Genomic DNA, 19245 nt, shown 5'->3' on the forward strand with positions numbered 1-19245 from the left:
GTTTGTCTTCTTAATAACTACAGTACATCTTTTCCTGAATCTTTCCATGGAGATCGAGTTAAAAATTAAAGAGTTACTTCATGAGATGAACACAGAAGGAAACGGATGATTATAATAAAGAGAAGATAGAGAGAGAAAAAAAACATTGAGTTCATATTTTACTCGACCTAATATTCTATTCAACCTTCAAAAACTTACAGCAAGTAACATAATCAATAGAATTTTTCTTTTTTCCTTTAAATGAGGAACGTAACATTCAGAAGCTAAAAATTCTTTCCCATGATTAAAGAGGTGTTTATGAAATGGTCAGTTTTTATTTGGATGAGTAGTTTTTCAACGAGTTTTTCTTCCCTCCTATCTTTTCTTAATTTTATAGTTCCTTAGTTCTAGGGTTAGGGTGCTCCATGTACGTTGAGGTTGGAAGCTTGGAGTTATTATTATTTTATATTTATATAATTATCTTGATCAGCAATTGAATATTCCCTTTGGTCCATATAATTACGAATTTTGATACAAAACCCGTCCAAATCACCTCCAGTCTTCCTCAAATTTTGTATATTGACTTATGTACATATTTTCAGAATTTCAACTATACCCATTGAAAAAGTTCCTTTTTCGTTTAGATTTTTGAAAAATTGTATAGATTTTTGTATTTCATCATCTTATTTGCTACCCCGTCCATGAAATTTTCTTTCCGTCTTGTATCTAATGTTGCTAATCACGCTTAAAAATATGGAAGGTGATTTTTGCATGTGGTTCTTTGAGAGAAAGAACCCTATTATTTGGTTTTTCAATTTTTGTTGGCTAGTTTTGGTAAGTCTATGACTAATGGCTAGAGATTGGTAAGTTGAAATTTATTTGGGACATTTGTGTAAGTTTCTCCTTTTCAATTTCTCTAAACAAGCATAGTCACACACCTAAATGTTCCCTTCCCCTTTCAAAAACACTCATAGTTAAGTCTTTTTAATGGATGATGAAAACCCAATACAAACCCATGTATTACATTTTAGAATTTTCTATATAAATTTTAAAAGACAAGTTTTCATATTGTTTTAAATGATTTTCATTCCAAAATCCTCTTTCTATATTAATATATTTCAAATTTCTCTCGTATAAATATTTTTTTAATCAAACGCTTTCTTTTCGTGTATTTATTTGTATTTTTTAACTCATGTGTTGTTGTGGTTATATATTAAGCTTCTTGGATCAAATATTGCTTATAGTACATTTAGAAAGTTCATAGTGAAATTTGGTCGCATTTGGAGCTGGTTTGAGGTACTCGAGAAGGAATTTTTCAGCTGAAATTTAAAGAAGACTACAGTTACCCAATAATATACCGCCACGATATATAATATACTATAAGAATATATAATTATACTGCAACAATATATTGTAATAGCATATAATATACTGCAACGATATACTATAATAATATATAATATACTGTAATAATATACAATATACTTAACAACATACTTTAATTGCTATTATTTTATCATCTGGGTGCTATTGTACAAAGCTAAAATTATAGTTATAGTCCAAATTTGGTGGCTGATAATTGAAGAAAAATAAAAGAAAGAATTACAGCCCTTGTCACTTGGCCTAACAGCCCAACCGAAAATGGTCTAGATTTGAAGCTCTTACCCTATTTAACCCATATTGTACATAACTTGAAAGAAATTTTTTTAGCCTTTAACCCATTATTAAAGACACATTTATAGGATTTTTATTATTTTCTTCTTTCTTCATTCCCAGCACACCAAATTCTCTCTCACCGCCTCTGCTTCTTTCTTTCCAACCCACATAGATCCCTCATCCTCTCTTAACCTAGCCCCCGTTATTCCTCCTCACATGCCCCCTACGCAGTTCTTCCATCAATGGCTCGAAGAAGGCTCGGGCTCCTACTCCGTGTCCGTGGTGGCAAGCAAAAGAATATTGAAGATTTTTGAAATTGGGTCTGACTCTTTGCAGTTTCAAACCTTAATTTCCAATGTCTGGTCGAGCACCGAGGAGAAAAGATCGGAAGCTAAATCAATCTTCAACACGATGAAGCAGAAAGCTCTAGACTTGCTTGTTCTTAAGCTTGTTGACCTTCTTGGCTCATCGCAAGTTATTGATTCCCGTGATATGTGTGTTGTCCTTCTTGAAGTCTCGAATCTGAAATTGGGTGTATCATATCTGTGAGTTGAATTCCGAATCGTTGGCGCAAAATTGCTAACCTATAGACGAGTTGAATCATCCAATACCTTCTACTACAACTCGAGGCTTGGATAAAAATGATAACTATGTAGCAGTTTGTATAAACATTGTATAATAGTATATAATTGTGTATATGAATATACAAACACCTCTTATACACTATTATACATGCTTATACAAGTTATACAGTATTGTATAATTGTGTATAAATGTGTATATTTGTGTATAATGTTGTATAATTATATATTTTTTTTCAGTTTATAAGGATGTATATACATTGTTAGTGTGTAAGAGGCCTCTACGGAAGTTTGACACTTCTTTCTCTTCTTCTTTTTCGTGTATGTGCTGTATAAAAAAGTTTTGTACGCGTTGGAGGGATCTACAATTCATTTACCAAGGTTTTAGTTTTCTTTTATTCTGTTGGATTGCTTCAGCAATTGCATATAATAGTGTATGAAAACAACAGGTTGTATAAAGAGGGAGCAATAACCGTAGTTGATTGTGTGAAATAAGTTGTCTTTCGGGAATTAGCCTATTATTTTTGGGCTATAGATTTACAAAGTGATATATAAGCTATTATGTTGCAAGTCAGGTGTGTGAGTTGTATTTATGTGAAATTATCCCAAACAAAACTAGTCCACCATTAAAGGAGCTTTGAAGCTTTTGGTTTCGGAATTGAAGATTTAATAAGTGTTGGACTTTGAATGCGGGTGGATATTATTAAAACTTATTGCACAAATATTTGTAAGAATTTGATTATAAACTTTGAGTTCATTTGAAGTTGATTTGAGGTGGATTTGGTCGAAAATTTCAAGCTAAAGATCTCCTCCAGCACTTAGTCTCTAATTTTAAGTTATATAAATTTCTGTGGGAGGCATAGTTGAATTCATATTATATGTTCTCCTTGTAACCTTGTTCATTTTTGCTTAGTCATTGTGATTTGGAGGCATCTGGTTTGGTCCATTCTTCCTTCCTTGAGGTTATATACAATAGGTATATAATTTGTATAGCTTGTGGGTAGGAATTCTTTATGGGTGGAAGCGGGTAATTTTTTGTTTTTATTTTGTTTTTATAGGTATTCCTGATACTCCCTTGTTGAACCTGAAAATCGGAAAACGGATTCTTGATTAGGATAGGAATATATGTAATCGTCTTGATTGGTTACTATAGAGGAATTATTAATGCGTTCTTGTTAATTCTAACTCCCCAGAAATAAAAGTATTCGGTTAGCTTGAATAGGCGAGAGTACTTCGGAAGAATGCTACAAGTAATATTAACCATGTCATCCAATAAACTAGATAAATTAATTAGTCAATTTTACTGTAAATACTGAAGAGGTAGTCATACAGATTAAGAAAGAAGTTACAGAAAAATAGATTTACTTAACTATCACAGAATGCTTACAGATCTAGAAGGTTTTTTTTTTTTTTTTTTTTTTTTTTTGCAAAAGTTACTACGTAATTATTGTTTGCTTAAAGGCTTAATATTCGTAGCACCCTTCCTAGAACGTGATTATGAAATTAAGTGCTCTTTAGTGTGGGATCCATCCCTATAAATGAAATAAAAGGGAAAAAATAAAGAAGGAAACAGATGCCAAATCTAATGGCCAAATCTAGATTTGGAAACAATTTGCAAAAAGCAACTCGGCAAGTTGGCAACAACAACTTGCAAACCAATCAATTTGATTGGTTGGAGTGGACGGTCACTCTTCCTGTAAGAGGAAGGTTTCAGCTTCTCATTTCTTACACCAAAACTCATAGAGAAATATATTTGAAAGCAGTGTGAGGTATTTACAGGCGGTGCAGCGAGGGAAAATAAAGAGTGTGAGCGACATTGTAGTGATATGGGAATATTAAAAGAGAGTTCTTTTTTTTGAGTATGTAGTCCTAGAGTATTTTACTTGGGAGTACTGGATGTAAAATTTCTTATTATAGTAGATTATTTTGCTCCTCACGGGCCCGTAATCTTTTCCCTTATTCACAAGGGGTTTCCACTTTAAAATCTTTGTGTCCTTGTTGTTCTTTTTATTCTTGTTGATTACCTATCGCAATGCTACGTTATTACTCCGCTGTCATTATCGTAAATATTATTTTTGTGGGGAGTTTATTCCCAACATTTAGGTGTATTCTTTTTTTGTTGGCAATGGTAATATGTGCACAATTATTACAACAACAGTAACAACAACAAAAACAAAACAAAAAAACTCATGTTGTTGCTCGATTAGCGAGTCAATTTATTTTAACCCGCTCAATATAAAACTGTGCGATCATCCGCAATTCGAATTCTGCATTACAGTTGACACTTGACGACCTTTGCTACATACGCGAGCCCTTTGCTTGGAGGGGAATTAACTTTCCCAACTTTTGCACTTTAGCCCGTCAGCAGGCTATGCTTATTCCAGTTACTCGGCGACGTTAAGCTGGCCAACCAGCAAACCTTTGCACCCGCGCAATTGCCTTAACGCTGGGGCAATGTTTGCTGGCTTTATGGCAAATCCATGCAAACACAAGTGATCTCTTATCCCCATTGTTACGCCAAGAAACCATTTCGACAACATGGGTTGGCGGGCGGACAGGAAAAGGGGAGGGCATGAGGGGTTGAGTGAATTTCAATCAAACACAAAAGATCTATGAAACACTATACACATTTGGTAATGTCAAATATTACAAGGAGAAATCAAAGAAGAAAGACAAGTCCCATATTACTGATGTTTGATTATATTTGAGCAGATATTAACAATAAAACAAACAAATTGAATAAACCTCTCAATGTTAAGACGCTAAACACAAATAAATAACCACAGGACATGATCAAATTTGAAGAATAAAGTTACACTTTTAGCTGCAACAACCTTGAGAAGCAGCTCCATCTCTTCCACCTGATGGCCCAGGAATGCCTCCATACCCAACTTTTATTCCATATGACTGCAAAAGACGATTAAAAATTTGAACTCTTTAGACCAGGGATTTATACACAACAAAAATTCACCATTGACAAAACCAAGCAATAACAAGCTCCCTAGTAACCAGATTCTGAAATAACTTTCAACTCATTCACCTCCCTTCAAATAAAACAACCCCATGAAAAGATAGCATGGTCACTAATCCTAACTTGTATGAATTGGAATCTGGTTCTCATTTAGTATCAAAATTCCTCCCCTCTCATCATTAATCGCACTTTTACAGGTCAAAGTTATATGAATTAAAAAGCCTAATTTTTACTCAAATCCTTAAACTGTGTTTGAAAATCCCAAAATTCAAATTTGGTGGAAGCAAACTGGACATAGTTCTATCTTCATGGTTTCACAAAAGATCAAATCCTTTTTGGGATGAAAGGGTCCAAATCCAGATCAGTTCAATTAAATTACATTTTAAAAATATATTTTTTGCCTGTATATCGAAGATTAGTATATTCATCACTATGTTGTAGATTGCCATCCGAGTTTTTCTAAAAAAGCAATCTAGGTGCAAAAAAAAAAGCCAAATCACTAATTTTACAATCTTTATAAACACATGTAATTTTTCTAACAAAATATTAGCAGCAAATTGGATTGCACAACATATAAATGAACTTCGAAACTAGATTACAAGATAGGCAAATTAGCAGTTGACTTCAAAAGCTATAACAGCATTTAAGCTGTTGATAGCACAGATAGATACGTCCTTGGAGGTTGGACAAGTCAGACATACACCTGGGAGGGGGTGTTCCCCAAATGTGGATATTGTTTTGTTTGCAATGTTGGTCCATTGAACTAATTAGTTCAATATAAAACCCCGTATTGTTTTCCAAAGGAACGATGGCACCCTAGATATTTTTTATCATTTCTTAAATAAGCAAGGAAAGTACTATCTGGTAATAGGATCAGAAGGAACCACATCAGTCCTTCTACATGGTAACATGGGATGTTCCAATAGTGTTTTTTCTTTGCTCCCAAATTTTCTTACTTTGTTTGCTTTCATACATTAATATATCTTTACAGAAGTTACTTCTCTAACAACTAACAACATTCAGTGCACAAAGCAATAATCACTAAGCAGATTATACATATGTAGTCAGGTTATGGGTTACCTCATTTGATACATCAAACACTCCATCCTGTATTTTCTTATAGATAGTTGAGGCTGTTCTGATAAAAGCCTGAAAAGGTGCAAAAGAATTTCTTGGAGAGAGTTGCCATCGTGTACTATCAAAGCTCATAGGAAGTAACAGAATATAGGATTCCTTACCTCTTCAACATTCTGAGCAGTTTTGGCAGAGGCCTCCATAAATATCAAGCCATTTTCCTTGGCGAACTGCTCGCCTTCCTCTGTGCTTACAGCCCTTCTGTGAGCCAGATCACACTTGTTTCCTATCAGCATTATAGTCATGTTTGCATTTGCATGCTGCCTTGCGTCTTCCAGCCAACTAGCAAGGTGATTGAACGTTTCCCTCCTATAAAAGTTTTGGACAAAAAAAATCATCACTTCATCACTAACACATTAATGTTAACAAATGTACTTTAGAGTTACAGCAGCAGGAAGAGCGAAGGAATCATCAGATGATCACCAACAGAAATATGGAGGAACCAATTATTATATGCATCAGCATTCAGGGATGGAGGGATGGAAGGAGACAATCAAACAAAGATGTGTCAACTACAACTTACTCCCTGATGAAGTTTAATACAGAAGACAAGATAATTGATTCAGTAATGGCCAGTAAGAGAGAAACTTATGACACAACATGATAGAGTGTTATAATTAGCTTTAAAAAAAAATTTAATTCATCTCTTTGACAGTCAAAGACATATAGGTATCATCATCAGAACACCATATTGTTTTACAATCATATAAGTCAAAAAGAAATTAGTGAAAAGGCAATAATGTATATTGCAGATGCAGCCAAATCTGCTTTACAAATGACACTCCGGGCAACAAAGTTTGTGTAAAGAAACATGGGCATTTAAGATATTTAGCTGATCGGTAAAATATAATTACATTAGCTTGCCAAATAAAAAATATACATTAATTATGTACAAATTATGTATATTATACATTCGTATACAAAAAATATACATTCGCTGGCTATTATTTTTAGGAGCGGCTACACTGGGTAATTTTCCCAAGAAAGAAACATTTCTGGAATATGGATCCAACTCAAAGAGACACATCAAGAAGTAATCCTCATATATGCAACCAAAGTTATGCTGATTATCCTGGATTCCGTGCATATATGTGATAAAGATGTATGCAGGACAATACCTTGTAATATCGTAAACAAGTAGTGCCCCAGCAGCACCTCTGTAGTATGACCTCGTGATAGATCTGAATGATTCTTGGCCAGCCTGAAATGGAGAGCATTCATTAGAATCATGCAGCCAGCAATTAATGATCACACGTGCAAACAATAACAATGACTCTGCTGCTTAGGACAGAATGTAAGGCATTTATGAGGATAGTCTCAAGCTCCTAACGACCAAAATAAGATGATCAGATGAACTGTGGTCTAATTTAGCACTTTTTGGACATCCGGCATATTAACAGTAAAAGAGAAAGAGACAAGACGTGTCACAAACCGTGTCCCAGATCTGTAGTTTTATTGGTTTGTTGTCTATTGTGATCATCCTAGCCCCAAATTCAACCCCAATGGTCAAGTCATGGACCGGTTGAAACCGTTTGTCAGTAAATTGCAACAGAAGACAAGATTTCCCGACTCCTGTGCAACAAAACATTGTAAAGTTATGTATGATGTCAAGTAAATGCATACATCAATATCACAAACAAAATATTAGAACAAAATGGTTATAAGAAATTTGCTAGGGGCAAAGTACACTGGTAAAGGGCAAAATAGAAACTGCAAGATGGCTTTCTGTGTATGCAGATACGACTAAGAAAATACCAAATCATGAGGAATCACTCAGCATAATCACCATCACATAATCTTGTTGTGATATAGTGGAAACAGTCCCGAGAAGCCATTTTCACCATAATCCATATGTAATTCATCAATTAAAGCACGTTTTTATTATTATGAGCCTTGACAGTTTTATCAATAATCACTTCACCATATGCAAAAAAGCAGACATATTTTCGAACTATTTTTCTACTCTGTTTCTCATGGTCAAATTCCTTTATATATTGATTCTACAAAGTGCCTAGTCAGCAAATTCATGTCAAAGTTATGCTACAAGTCAAAGGAGAAGAGGTGTTCTGGTTCTAGGAGAAAACAATTATCTTTTTCAGATTGAGGAATATAATACTAACCTAAGCCACTGAATAAAGAGAACTCTGCAGGTGCAATTTCTTGCCTTACGACTTTTTAAACTTCAGCAACAAAGACTCCTAACTTGCTGCCCCCCCCCCCCCCCCCCAGACACCTAAGGGCCTGCTACCCAAGTTTTAAGTTTTAACTATTGTAGCACCCAAAATGTAAGCTGAATCAAAGTTGGATCCGATAAAACCTTAAGAAATAGACTGGCCGAACAAATCAAAGAACCCCAAACTATGGAACACATGACCAGATTAACATTAGAAAAAACTCTTTAGTGGCATTTGTTCATGAATTTTTTTTGAAATCTTGCAAAAGAAATTTCCAGAAACATGTTTATTTAAGTTTTTGCCAAAAGTTTTTTCAAACAAACTGTTCTTCAAAGATATGGTTTATGCGTAGTATTCAAAGAAATGTTCTTCTTCCACTCACAAAAAACTTACGTATCTTCTGAAAAACTACAACTAACATACTAGATTTCGCATGAATTTTTTATTTAGTAAGAAATTCCAAAAAGCTTTTTCCAAAAGCTAGTGCAAGCAGCATCTGAACAACCTTTAGTGTTAAATCCTTCTAATAGATAAATGAACTCTAAACTAAGGTTCACCTTGGATTTGTTATATTTCTAGGACCTGTTACTTTTCAAAAACTTTTCTCCTCGAACATTTAACATAGAAGATAGTAACCTGTAACTGTATCCACAAGACTTTGCATAGACACAAAAACCTACTGAGTAAACAGACTTCAAATATAAACAAATTGGCAGTTTAAGTACAGCCTCACGTACTGGACCTCTACTATTTTCTCTGATGATATTGGCTTCCAGGCCAGCTTACCCACGCCTTGCTTATTTCACCCGATACCTACTACCTCCCACCAGCACAGAAATTGCCCACCTAGGCTTAGGCTACTGAGCCTTTACTTTCTTTTACTTGATAACATAAATATCTAAATGACCAAAAGCATCAAATTTGGCCTAACAAAATCCTTTCTATCAGAAACAATTAATTGTCAAATCATTATGAATTTATCATTGATTTCAATTAAGATATGGAGTGCAAACATTTACACGAAATCATAAAATCCAAAATTCAAAAAAAAAAAAAATTGAATATATCATGGCAATTGCACATTCCAGATAATTTCGGATCCATAAAGAAACGAAAGACAGCAAACAAATTAAATTAAAATCATTGATAATCAAACAGAGAACATTTTAAACGGATGAAAAAAAAGGATATCAACATAAAAAAGAAAAGAGAGATTTATAAATCAAATAATTAAAAAGACAATCGAAATTGAAAATAAGGAAGGAAAATTACCGGTATCGCCGATGATGATATACTTGAAAAGATAGGCGTAAGACATGGTTGACGAATTACGTAAGGAAGAAGGAGATCTGAAGAGAGAATAGTAGATGAATGTATAATGAGCTGGAGAAATAGGATTTGTATATAATTAAAGTATATAAAAGATTATATAATACAGAAATCGCAGATATTTCAGAAGAAGATGAAAAGAGAGGGGGTAATGGCTCTGTAAATATTTCAAAAACCTCTCTTCTTTTCCTTCTTCCTGTTAAGACGTGGCAAGAAGAAAAAAAAGTTATGTACCAAAAGGTTTTCTATGAATTTTCTTCATTTCATTTTATGTATCTTACCCTACTCCGTTACAAACGTGTCAAAATAGCACGGGCTAGCCAGTTTTCGGTCTGCTCATTCAAAAATAGCCGGCGTTTGCCAAATTATTGAAAAATAATCACTATTTTGCTGTATAGAGACCGGTCCAGCATAATATACTGGAGTTCGGTGCACCTATGTATGAATTTCCAGCATGTTATGTTGGACTGGTATACTTTGCTGGCTCCGGTATAATATACTGGGATATTAAACTGGAATTCCAGTATATTATGCTGGGGTATTTTTCCGGATTTTGAACAGTTTAAATTTATCTTTACGTGAAAAGTGGCTAAATTTTGATGACTTTTAAAATTGTGGCTATTTTTGAATGACCACTTGTAAATCTGGCTATTTTTGAATTTCTCCCAACAAATGTTACGTAAATGTCTCAAATAAGTTCCAACTTATTAATTTCTGCCCATTAATTATAAATTTACTAACGCATATAAAAATTAAAAATCCAAATAAATAAGTTTCTTATGTATCCAAGAATCACACGCAAAGATCTCCTCCCATATTTTTAAGCGTGATTAACAACATTAGATGCAAGACGGAAAGAAAATTTCATGGATGAGCTAGCAACACAAGGTGATGAAATACTATATATATATGAAATTCATTGAAAACATATACATGAGTCAATATACAAATTTTGAGGAAGATTGGAGGTGATTTGGTACCAAAATTCATAGTTAAAGTCGAGTTTAAAAAATTCTTCTACGACACATATTCAAACATGTATCACACATAAAGATATACATGTGATACACATTTGATACAAATATGATACATATGTGATACACATCATTTTTTTCATGTTTCATCTTCGACTTCTAATTTTCAATTCAAACCACCTCAAAACTCCGCCAAATTATCCTAAAACGGAGATTCAAACTCCTTAAGATGTACCCATTCTATTCTAATAACACCCACTCAAAAGAAAGCAAAAATTTGACCTTTTTCTTTATTCAAATAGCTAATTGGCTAATATTAGTAATATTCAATGAATTGGTCAATTTTTATAATAAGCTACTTATAAATGGACATAGCTAATAGTTTCCCTTAAAAATAAGTTTGGATCTTGTGAACTTAAACTAAATGTTCGGATGACACACGAAAAATTATTTCTACAATAGAATGTTATTACTGGTAAAATGTAAATGTCGAGATTAAAAGCTTAAAAAGTATAAGATGTGACATTCTTTTTTTAAACAAAATATAGAAGAAATAATGTAGGGTAAGACTGCGTACAATAGACCCTTGTGGTTCAGTCTTTCCCCGGACCCTACGCATAGCTGGAGCTTAGTGTACCGGGCTGTCCTAACTATAGAAGAAATTATTTAAAACATATAAATTGAAATAGAGTATACAAGATTCTATTTGTTTGTAAGGGGATGTCTAGTGGTATAAGAGATATAATCATGCAATTTTGGGAACTAAGGTTAGATCCATTCGCATGCTAACACATGGTTGTTAGGATCAATGCTTATCATCATGCCAAATATTATAGTTGATAGCAAAAGCCCAACTTTATTTCTTAACCAAATCCATTATATAAAGGGTCAAAGCCATCTCGGAAGTAATGGTCAAAGCCATCTCGGAAGTGCACATTGCGATAGACAGGATGTTGGCGTTACCCAACAATAGTAAAGGAAAAAACAAGAGCTAGTGAGGTGGAAAATCGTTCAAGTACAGAGTCTAGAACCAAGGAGGAAATAGTTGTGTTTGGTCGGGGCAATGATTGATATATTAGGACTCTTATCTACTCTTGTGAGTTGTGTCTACTCATCTCATATAGATGATGTAGTCATCTCATCTATGTAAATATCACTATAAATAGACTACAGTACGAGCTCTATTACTCATTGAGCCATTCACAAAAACAATCTCATGATAAAGCGTGGAACAAACTAATGTTAATGCACTTAAGATTAATTAAGATGATTGCCATTTATTACATTGCTGAAACTAACTAATGTTGGCAAATTATTAATTGGACAAGTAAGCTGTTTGAATACTTTGAACTCAATGAATAGTATTTTACAGAAAAATGAAATCTACCAAATACATTCTTAACTAGCTTTCACTACAATGGGACTTCTAACATTGTGCTTGCCATCAGACCATATTAACTGTCCAAACACATAATCTTTTGGAGCTTTATTTCCTTTAACTTTCAGATTGAGCTTGAATGATTTCTCCTCTCCAATCTTGTTGAATTCCAAAGTGTTTGGCTCAATAACAACAGAGATCCCAGCTGGGGAGCGAATACGAGCTTTGTAAATGCCCGGTGATCCTACATTCTTCAAAGTTCTAGTCACGACGACTAAGTCATTGAGCTTGGGCACTGTGATTGAGGGTAAGTTCAAATTGATGAAACTAATAGGCTCGGGACATTTGAAGCAGCCTTGTGAGAAGATATTGATTTGGGTTTCATTGTAGCCTTGGGCACATAGAAAGCTCATATAGTCATCGATCGTTAAGTCATAAACCAAGCCAGGGTCCATGGCGCGGTTTGGCCATATGTTTCCCGCTCCATATGCAAATGGTGTTACCTTAAGGTTAGTTGAATTAGTCATTGGCTTGAAAGTATTATCTCGCGTTCTTGCTGCAGAAGAATAAGAGTATCAAGGCATGAAAATCATATAAAAGTTTCCATATAACTCATTTAGTTCTTATTCTTATGATCAAGAATTTAAGAAAAGTTGCATTGAAAGGGCTGTGTAATCCTACCGGAGGTCATAATGGCAGATTTGATGGCTGCAGCACTCCAAGTTGGATGGAGCGCTTTCAAAAGGCCAACGACACCAGCAACATGAGGGCATGACATTGAAGTGCCTGTCATTGTGTTAAATTTAACCCGGCGGTCATCAAAACCCATTTGTGTAGGCGGTTGTACTCCAGTATAAGCAGCTATTATGCTCACTCCTGGGGCAATGATATCAGGCTGGAAAGATAGTATCATATGAAAACTCATTGAAATGAAATTATTTTCCTTAATAAACTTGAAACTAACGTTGTTGAAACGGTTAAAAGAAAACCTTGAGAATCTCTGGTGTAACCCTATTGGGCCCAATTGATGAAAATGCAGCCACAATTGGAGCAGGCTTTGTTCCCAATTCAGTTGTTGGCCGAGTAATGTAAGCCGTAGGTTTCCTGTTCACACAACATGGTTAAGTCATGTGTATGCTAACTTAATTTTGTTGTGCCATGAAGATTTAATTCAACTATCATGTTTAGCATAACGCCGGATTCTTAGACTGTTATACCTTGTTGAATTAAGATAAGCCAAGACTTCAAGTCCATCGGAGTAACTAATAAGCGTTGCAGGGCAGTAGTAAGGTTCAGCATACATTTCATTTCCAAAGAATTCACTGTTGAGTATAACGATACCAACTGCGCCTACTAAAGTCGCTTGCATGCACTTATCAAACCCTGGACTAGCCCCTCTATGGCAAACCAAAATAGCCCCCTTTGTCTTCTTAGGGTCCAAGGTCCCACCTATGCAAAAATTACTGCAGAAACACATAAATGTTAGCACTAAAAATAGCAAGCAGATATATAATTTGTGTATAATACGTGTATGCCCGTGTATAATTAACGTATATTATATATATACTCGCTAGGAAAAGTAAACAGTGAAGCCGATTGGCTATTTGTGTAAAGATCCGTATTAAGCAGTAGGAAAGGCAGTAATACTCACGCAGCTAGGGCTGTTGCATTGGCAAGTTTAGCAGATGCACCGGTAATAATTGGGAAGGACTTGCCGTGGGGCACTGCTTCAGTTGCAAGGCTTACTCCCTATAAAACAAAAGAACCAGCATAATGTTAAATTACGGCCCAAGCCTCGCTATGAGATCTGTTGCATTAAAGCTCGCCCACAAAGAAAACATGTTTTTGCAGACATCAAGAATAGCGGACAAGAGAAACCTACTCTGTAGCGCTTATTGTTTCCTAGGATGACATAGCTAGCAAACACGCGATCAATGGTGCTTGCCCCGACAGTGATGAGCCAAGGTGCAGTGTTGGCTATTGTACCAGGATAAGCACCAGAATTACCACCCGAGGTTACCACAACAATGCCATGCTTAACAGCATGAAATGAACCGATAGCAATACTGTCATTGACATATGGAACAGGTAATCCTCCCATTGATAATGAAAGCACATCAACACCATCATGAATTGCCATATCAAAGGCAGCCAAGACATCTGCATCAGTGCACGAGTCGCTTGGAATAATAGGAGGCCAGCAAGCCTTATAAGCTGCTACTCGTGCTCGTGGTGATCCCCCTTTTGCTGTGCCATTGCCATAACCAAAAATATTAGCTCCTTCCACAAAATTACCACCGGCTGTGGACAATGTGTGCGATCCATGCCCTAAAGTGTCTCGTGGTGTGTAGAAGCTGGAGTTCACAAGAGCTCCTGCTGCAGCAGCGAATCCGTTGATGAAATATCTTGCTCCAATCAACTTCCTTCATGATTAAAGAAAACTCCAAAACTCAAAAGTTATCTTGATCTTAAGCTAGCATAATGCTGTATAAATCATACTTCACGTCTCTTTCCAATTTATATGACGAACTTTTCTGTTTGTGTCATTCCAAAATGTCTGACGTCATATCGTTTTTATACAATTTTCACAACTTCCAATAATTCATATTCACTACACTACTCAAATACTAAACATTGATGTGATGTTTTCGTAAAACGAAAGGAGAATACTTAAGGAAATTTGATTGAACAAGTTGGTATTTGCCTTCTCTGCCTATATGTGAACGGCATAGCTAGTGAAGAAAACTTTGATATATAATCTACAGAGCAGATAGAGGGTAAAAGTTTGTTGTTCAAAGCCAAACTATTAAGCAGTGAAATATAGGTTAAAGAACAAGCAGTAGATATCAATATCATCTTCTAAAGATTCATAAATAAATAAATAAAAGGGCAGCCCCGACGCACGAAGCATCCCGCATTCATGCAGGGTCCGGGGAAGGACCACACCCTAATGGATGTGATGTAGGCAGCCTACCTTGATGCAAGCATCAGTGGCTGATTCTACGGCTCGAACCCTTGACCCATAGGTTACACGGAGACAACTTTATCGTTGCTCCAAGGCTCCCCTTCTAACTTCAAAAACATCATGAACGAGGACAACAAAATTTTCCAATTGGAGATTCCTTTTCCAAAATTTAAGTTGAATTTGAAAGTTTCCATTTCATCCAACGAAGTGCACAATGGGTAAAGAAGTACCATAATAACAACAACTACGAATACACCTCAATCTCAAGCAAATTACGTCGGACTACATGATTTTTCAAGAGAAATACCATAATAACAACAACTATTAATTCACCTCAATCTGAATTAAGTTAGGATGGACTACATGAATTTTCACAATTCATGTCCCATTTAAGCCCGTCTCAATTCAATATTATAATAGGACATATATTTCCAAAGAAGAGTGTGCCACCTGAGGAGGTTTTTCTAAAAGAGCAAACTATCCTATGTTGACAGAGCAGTGCAGATAAAATGGGGAATTTTTTTTGAAAAAATGGAAAGAGAAGATGAAAATAGAAATAGAGTACCTATTGCATCGAAAACTGGCGTCTGTACCATGTTGGCAAGTTCCTTTCCATCTTGATGGAATTGGTCCCATTCCTTCATCACTAAAGCTTTCTGATTCAGGCCAAACTCCTGCTCCAACCCCATCACATAGAAAAGGTGAAACATCAATCACATTTTAAGAAAGATAATGAACTACTTGATCTATTTAAGGGTGGGACTTAGCTGTCAATGAAATAAAATAAAATCCATGCAACTATATGAGACAAGAGAGTTTAATCCCAGCGTAAAAGACATTAGAGTTTTTAAAATTTAGATAATTTTCTCTTATACGGCTTAGCCTTAATAAATAAAGTTACTTATTACGTGTGTGATATATAAATGACAGATACCAAGTGAAATAGTCGAGGTCTGTTAAGCTGACTCGACCATCATTATTATAAGAAAATAACAATAATGAACTCTTGTTGTCGTTGAGCTATGCATAATTGTTGCACCAGTTTCTTCACAAGATTTAAATTTTGAGTGATGGACGCAATCATTATTCTTCACTTCTTTTTAGTCTAAATTAATAATCTGGTCCTCAATTTCTTTCAACTGTTGAAAGGTGCAGCCATGGTCGATAAAGCAAGCTTTCTAAATTAGACAAGTCGTTGTCGTATGTGAAATTGGATTAGCCAAGGTAGGCAGGATAGTCAGATCTTGCTACATAAAATACTTTTTTTGTCGACTGGTACATAAAATAATCAAAATATATATATATATATATATATTTGCTCTCTAGACGTACACTCTAACACTAGCTAGGTCACACCAAGGTGAAGGTGATTATCAAATATTAAAATTAGTGTAATAAGAAATTCCGGATCTTACATCAATAAAGTCAATGATTCACGTGCATTTGTGCAACTTATTACTAGCCAACTTCATTTACAATAAGAAATTGCAAAAAAAAAAAAAAAAATTATATATGAATCAAAGAAGTTAAAAGATGGGTAAGAAAGAAGTTAAAGAAAAGTTCTAAATTATAATAAAAAGAGTTTGACTTTTATATACTAATACGGCGTACTTTTTATGATATAAAATTCTCTACTGTTTCTCTTTACATAGATACTCCTTTGTTATATTTCTTTATGTTAACTGTTGTGATTATGCGTTTCTTGAGAGTAGAATCTATCGAAAAAAATCTCTCTACTTTCACAAGGTAGGGATAAGGTTTGCTACACACCATTCACCACCTCCCATACAGACTATACTAGGTATATTGCTGTTGTACGACTAACGGGTAACTATTTATAGTAAATCTAATGTGGAAAAACCAGCATTACGTACGTGAAAGAGGACCTTAAAATTGGATCATGGTGACACAGAAAATGAACTGATGTGTGAGACCAATATAGAAAGTGAGAGTAGAAACAACTCATACCAGAATCAATGTTGCCAATAATGATGTCTTCTCCAAATTTAGCCTTTTTCCATAAAGAGCTTTCGCTGATTTTGCCGTCATGTTCCAACCCCAAGAAATTCCATGATCTGGTTGTGTGTAGTTCCTTATGCCTGTTCAAGAAAACTGATACTACCCCTGGATGCTCTGCAAAAGAGGTCATATACACACAGTTAGAGGCAAATTTAAGGCGAGTTTTGTCAATTGAATTTAGTTATTGTTATTTTTCTGCTCGAGTTATTATATACATATTTGTGAGAAAATTAAAATATAAACTTATAATAAGTAGGGAACTCAGGAATATCGCTAAGGTTGTTCGTGAATATTTAATATTTAACCGATATTGTTTTTTGGCTAATGGTGTTCACGAACTAGCCACCATAGGGCCTACGTAATTCATGGACTCTAGATCCTAAATTCGCCTTTGAACAGTGAAAAATGTGATATTGAAGCAAAAGAGGGGAAAAATGGGTAGTATAGTTGCAAAACTCAAACCATTTGAGAATTCAGAATGCTTACTGGATAATGCTGCTGCTTCTTCATCCTCAAGCATGGCAGCAAAGCCATTGATGTGTCTAGTATAAGAGTAAAAAATTGCATCCTTGGCCTTCTCAATACTGTTAGAAAAAAACATTTCGGATTTCAAATAATTAAAATAAAAAAAAAAAAGAATAGCTAAAGTTTGACAATATTCAGTTACCTTCCTAAGTGTGATCCAAGAAACTCATGATGGGAATTAGTCACTCTATCAAAATCAATGGATGATGCTTCTTTTCCATGTGAATGTCCACCCATGTACACCACATATGACTATATAAAACACACATCATTTTCATTATTAACAATTTCAAAAAAATTCGATGAAAATATGATTTTCTACAATTATATATATAAGATTTTTATTTGAGCAGTAATGCTGCAAATTAACTAGTAATGATATATGCACAATTTATAACGATAAATGACAGGTACGTATGTTACCTTTTTTATGGCAAATATGGGTGTAAACAATAGAGCAAAAAAACATGAAAGAAGACATATTGTTATTTTCATATTTTCTGCAACTTTCTCCTCCTCCTCTTCTTCTTCCTTTTCAGTTCTTCTTCCCTCAAAAGTATGAGAGTTTACTTCCAATACGCTTCACAGTTCCTATATACTTAACTCTTATAGGTTGAATCACTGACCTTAGAATGAATATAAAAAAATATTATAGATCTTATTTTATTTGGAAGAGTCATTGACTTCAGAAAGAATTTTGTAAGTATTAATATTATTATTTGTGGGCTATGAATCCATATATTGCATGTTGTATGCATCCAATTCTTTTGACTTAATTTAAAGATAGATCATATAATAGGAGGGAAGACTTTTAACTCATTCACCAAATTTTTATGGGCAATTTCATGAATATTGTTCATGTCTTCATGACATTTCGAATTTCCTTTCTGAAAATATTAAAAATATGTAAAATATTAGCATATTAAATAAATTCTCTTTTACTGGTTATGGAACCATTGTTACCATATAATTATATTTTTATGGCACTTTAATATTCCTTAAATTTGGCGCTAAGCATAGTAATTCGGAATAATATTCCATCCATGTGCTTCGCGGTACTTATAAATCGTTTGGGATCGGAGAGAAACATATAAATTTCCACTAAACACGATGACGGAAAGAAATATTTTTTTTTTTTTTAAGAAAAAGACAGCAAATAGCTTTATCCATGTGAATCGCAATATTTAAAAATGATTTCTGATCGGAGCTGTAATCTAGCCATTGCAAAGTGCATTTAATTTGAATTACATCCTTCCCTTTTTTGTGTGTGTACTTTTCCTTCTCACTATTCACTGCCTCACTCTCATAAAAAATGAGGGGAAAAAATAAATTATGTTCAAACTATTTTTCTAAAACATTACATTCTAATTAAAATTTGAAATTAAATTATACTTATATAACAAAATATTACTAATTTGATATAGGATTTAAGGGGAAGGCATAAATTATAGTACAAAGTGTTAGATATAGATTTCAATGATGAAAAATAACATATTATTATGTACAGGATAACGTGAGATGAAAAGAAGAATGCGAGCAAATCTATCAATGATGTACGGA

The 19245-nt window shown here is 34.4% G+C and overlaps 2 protein-coding genes across 2 annotated transcripts; both read right to left on the minus strand.

Moving 5' to 3' along the window:
- Positions 4815-10036, minus strand: LOC109226622 (ras-related protein RABB1c-like). The gene is made up of 6 exons (XM_019391443.1): positions 9768-10036; positions 7754-7893; positions 7440-7522; positions 6426-6630; positions 6268-6336; positions 4815-5123 (listed from the first exon to the last, which is right to left on the minus strand). The coding sequence occupies exons 1-6, from the start codon at positions 9811-9813 to the stop codon at positions 5037-5039; spliced, it is 630 nt and encodes a 209-aa protein (XP_019246988.1). The 5' UTR covers positions 9814-10036; the 3' UTR covers positions 4815-5036.
- LOC109226623 (subtilisin-like protease SBT5.3) lies at positions 12036-18288 on the minus strand. The gene is made up of 11 exons (XM_019391444.1): positions 18109-18288; positions 17828-17937; positions 17647-17744; positions 17110-17274; positions 15707-15815; positions 14059-14599; positions 13828-13925; positions 13394-13639; positions 13166-13280; positions 12858-13071; positions 12036-12732 (listed from the first exon to the last, which is right to left on the minus strand). The coding sequence occupies exons 1-11, from the start codon at positions 18178-18180 to the stop codon at positions 12197-12199; spliced, it is 2304 nt and encodes a 767-aa protein (XP_019246989.1). The 5' UTR covers positions 18181-18288; the 3' UTR covers positions 12036-12196.

This window comes from Nicotiana attenuata, chromosome 6 (assembly GCF_001879085.1).
Source record: "Nicotiana attenuata strain UT chromosome 6, NIATTr2, whole genome shotgun sequence".
NCBI lineage: Eukaryota > Viridiplantae > Streptophyta > Magnoliopsida > Solanales > Solanaceae > Nicotiana > Nicotiana attenuata.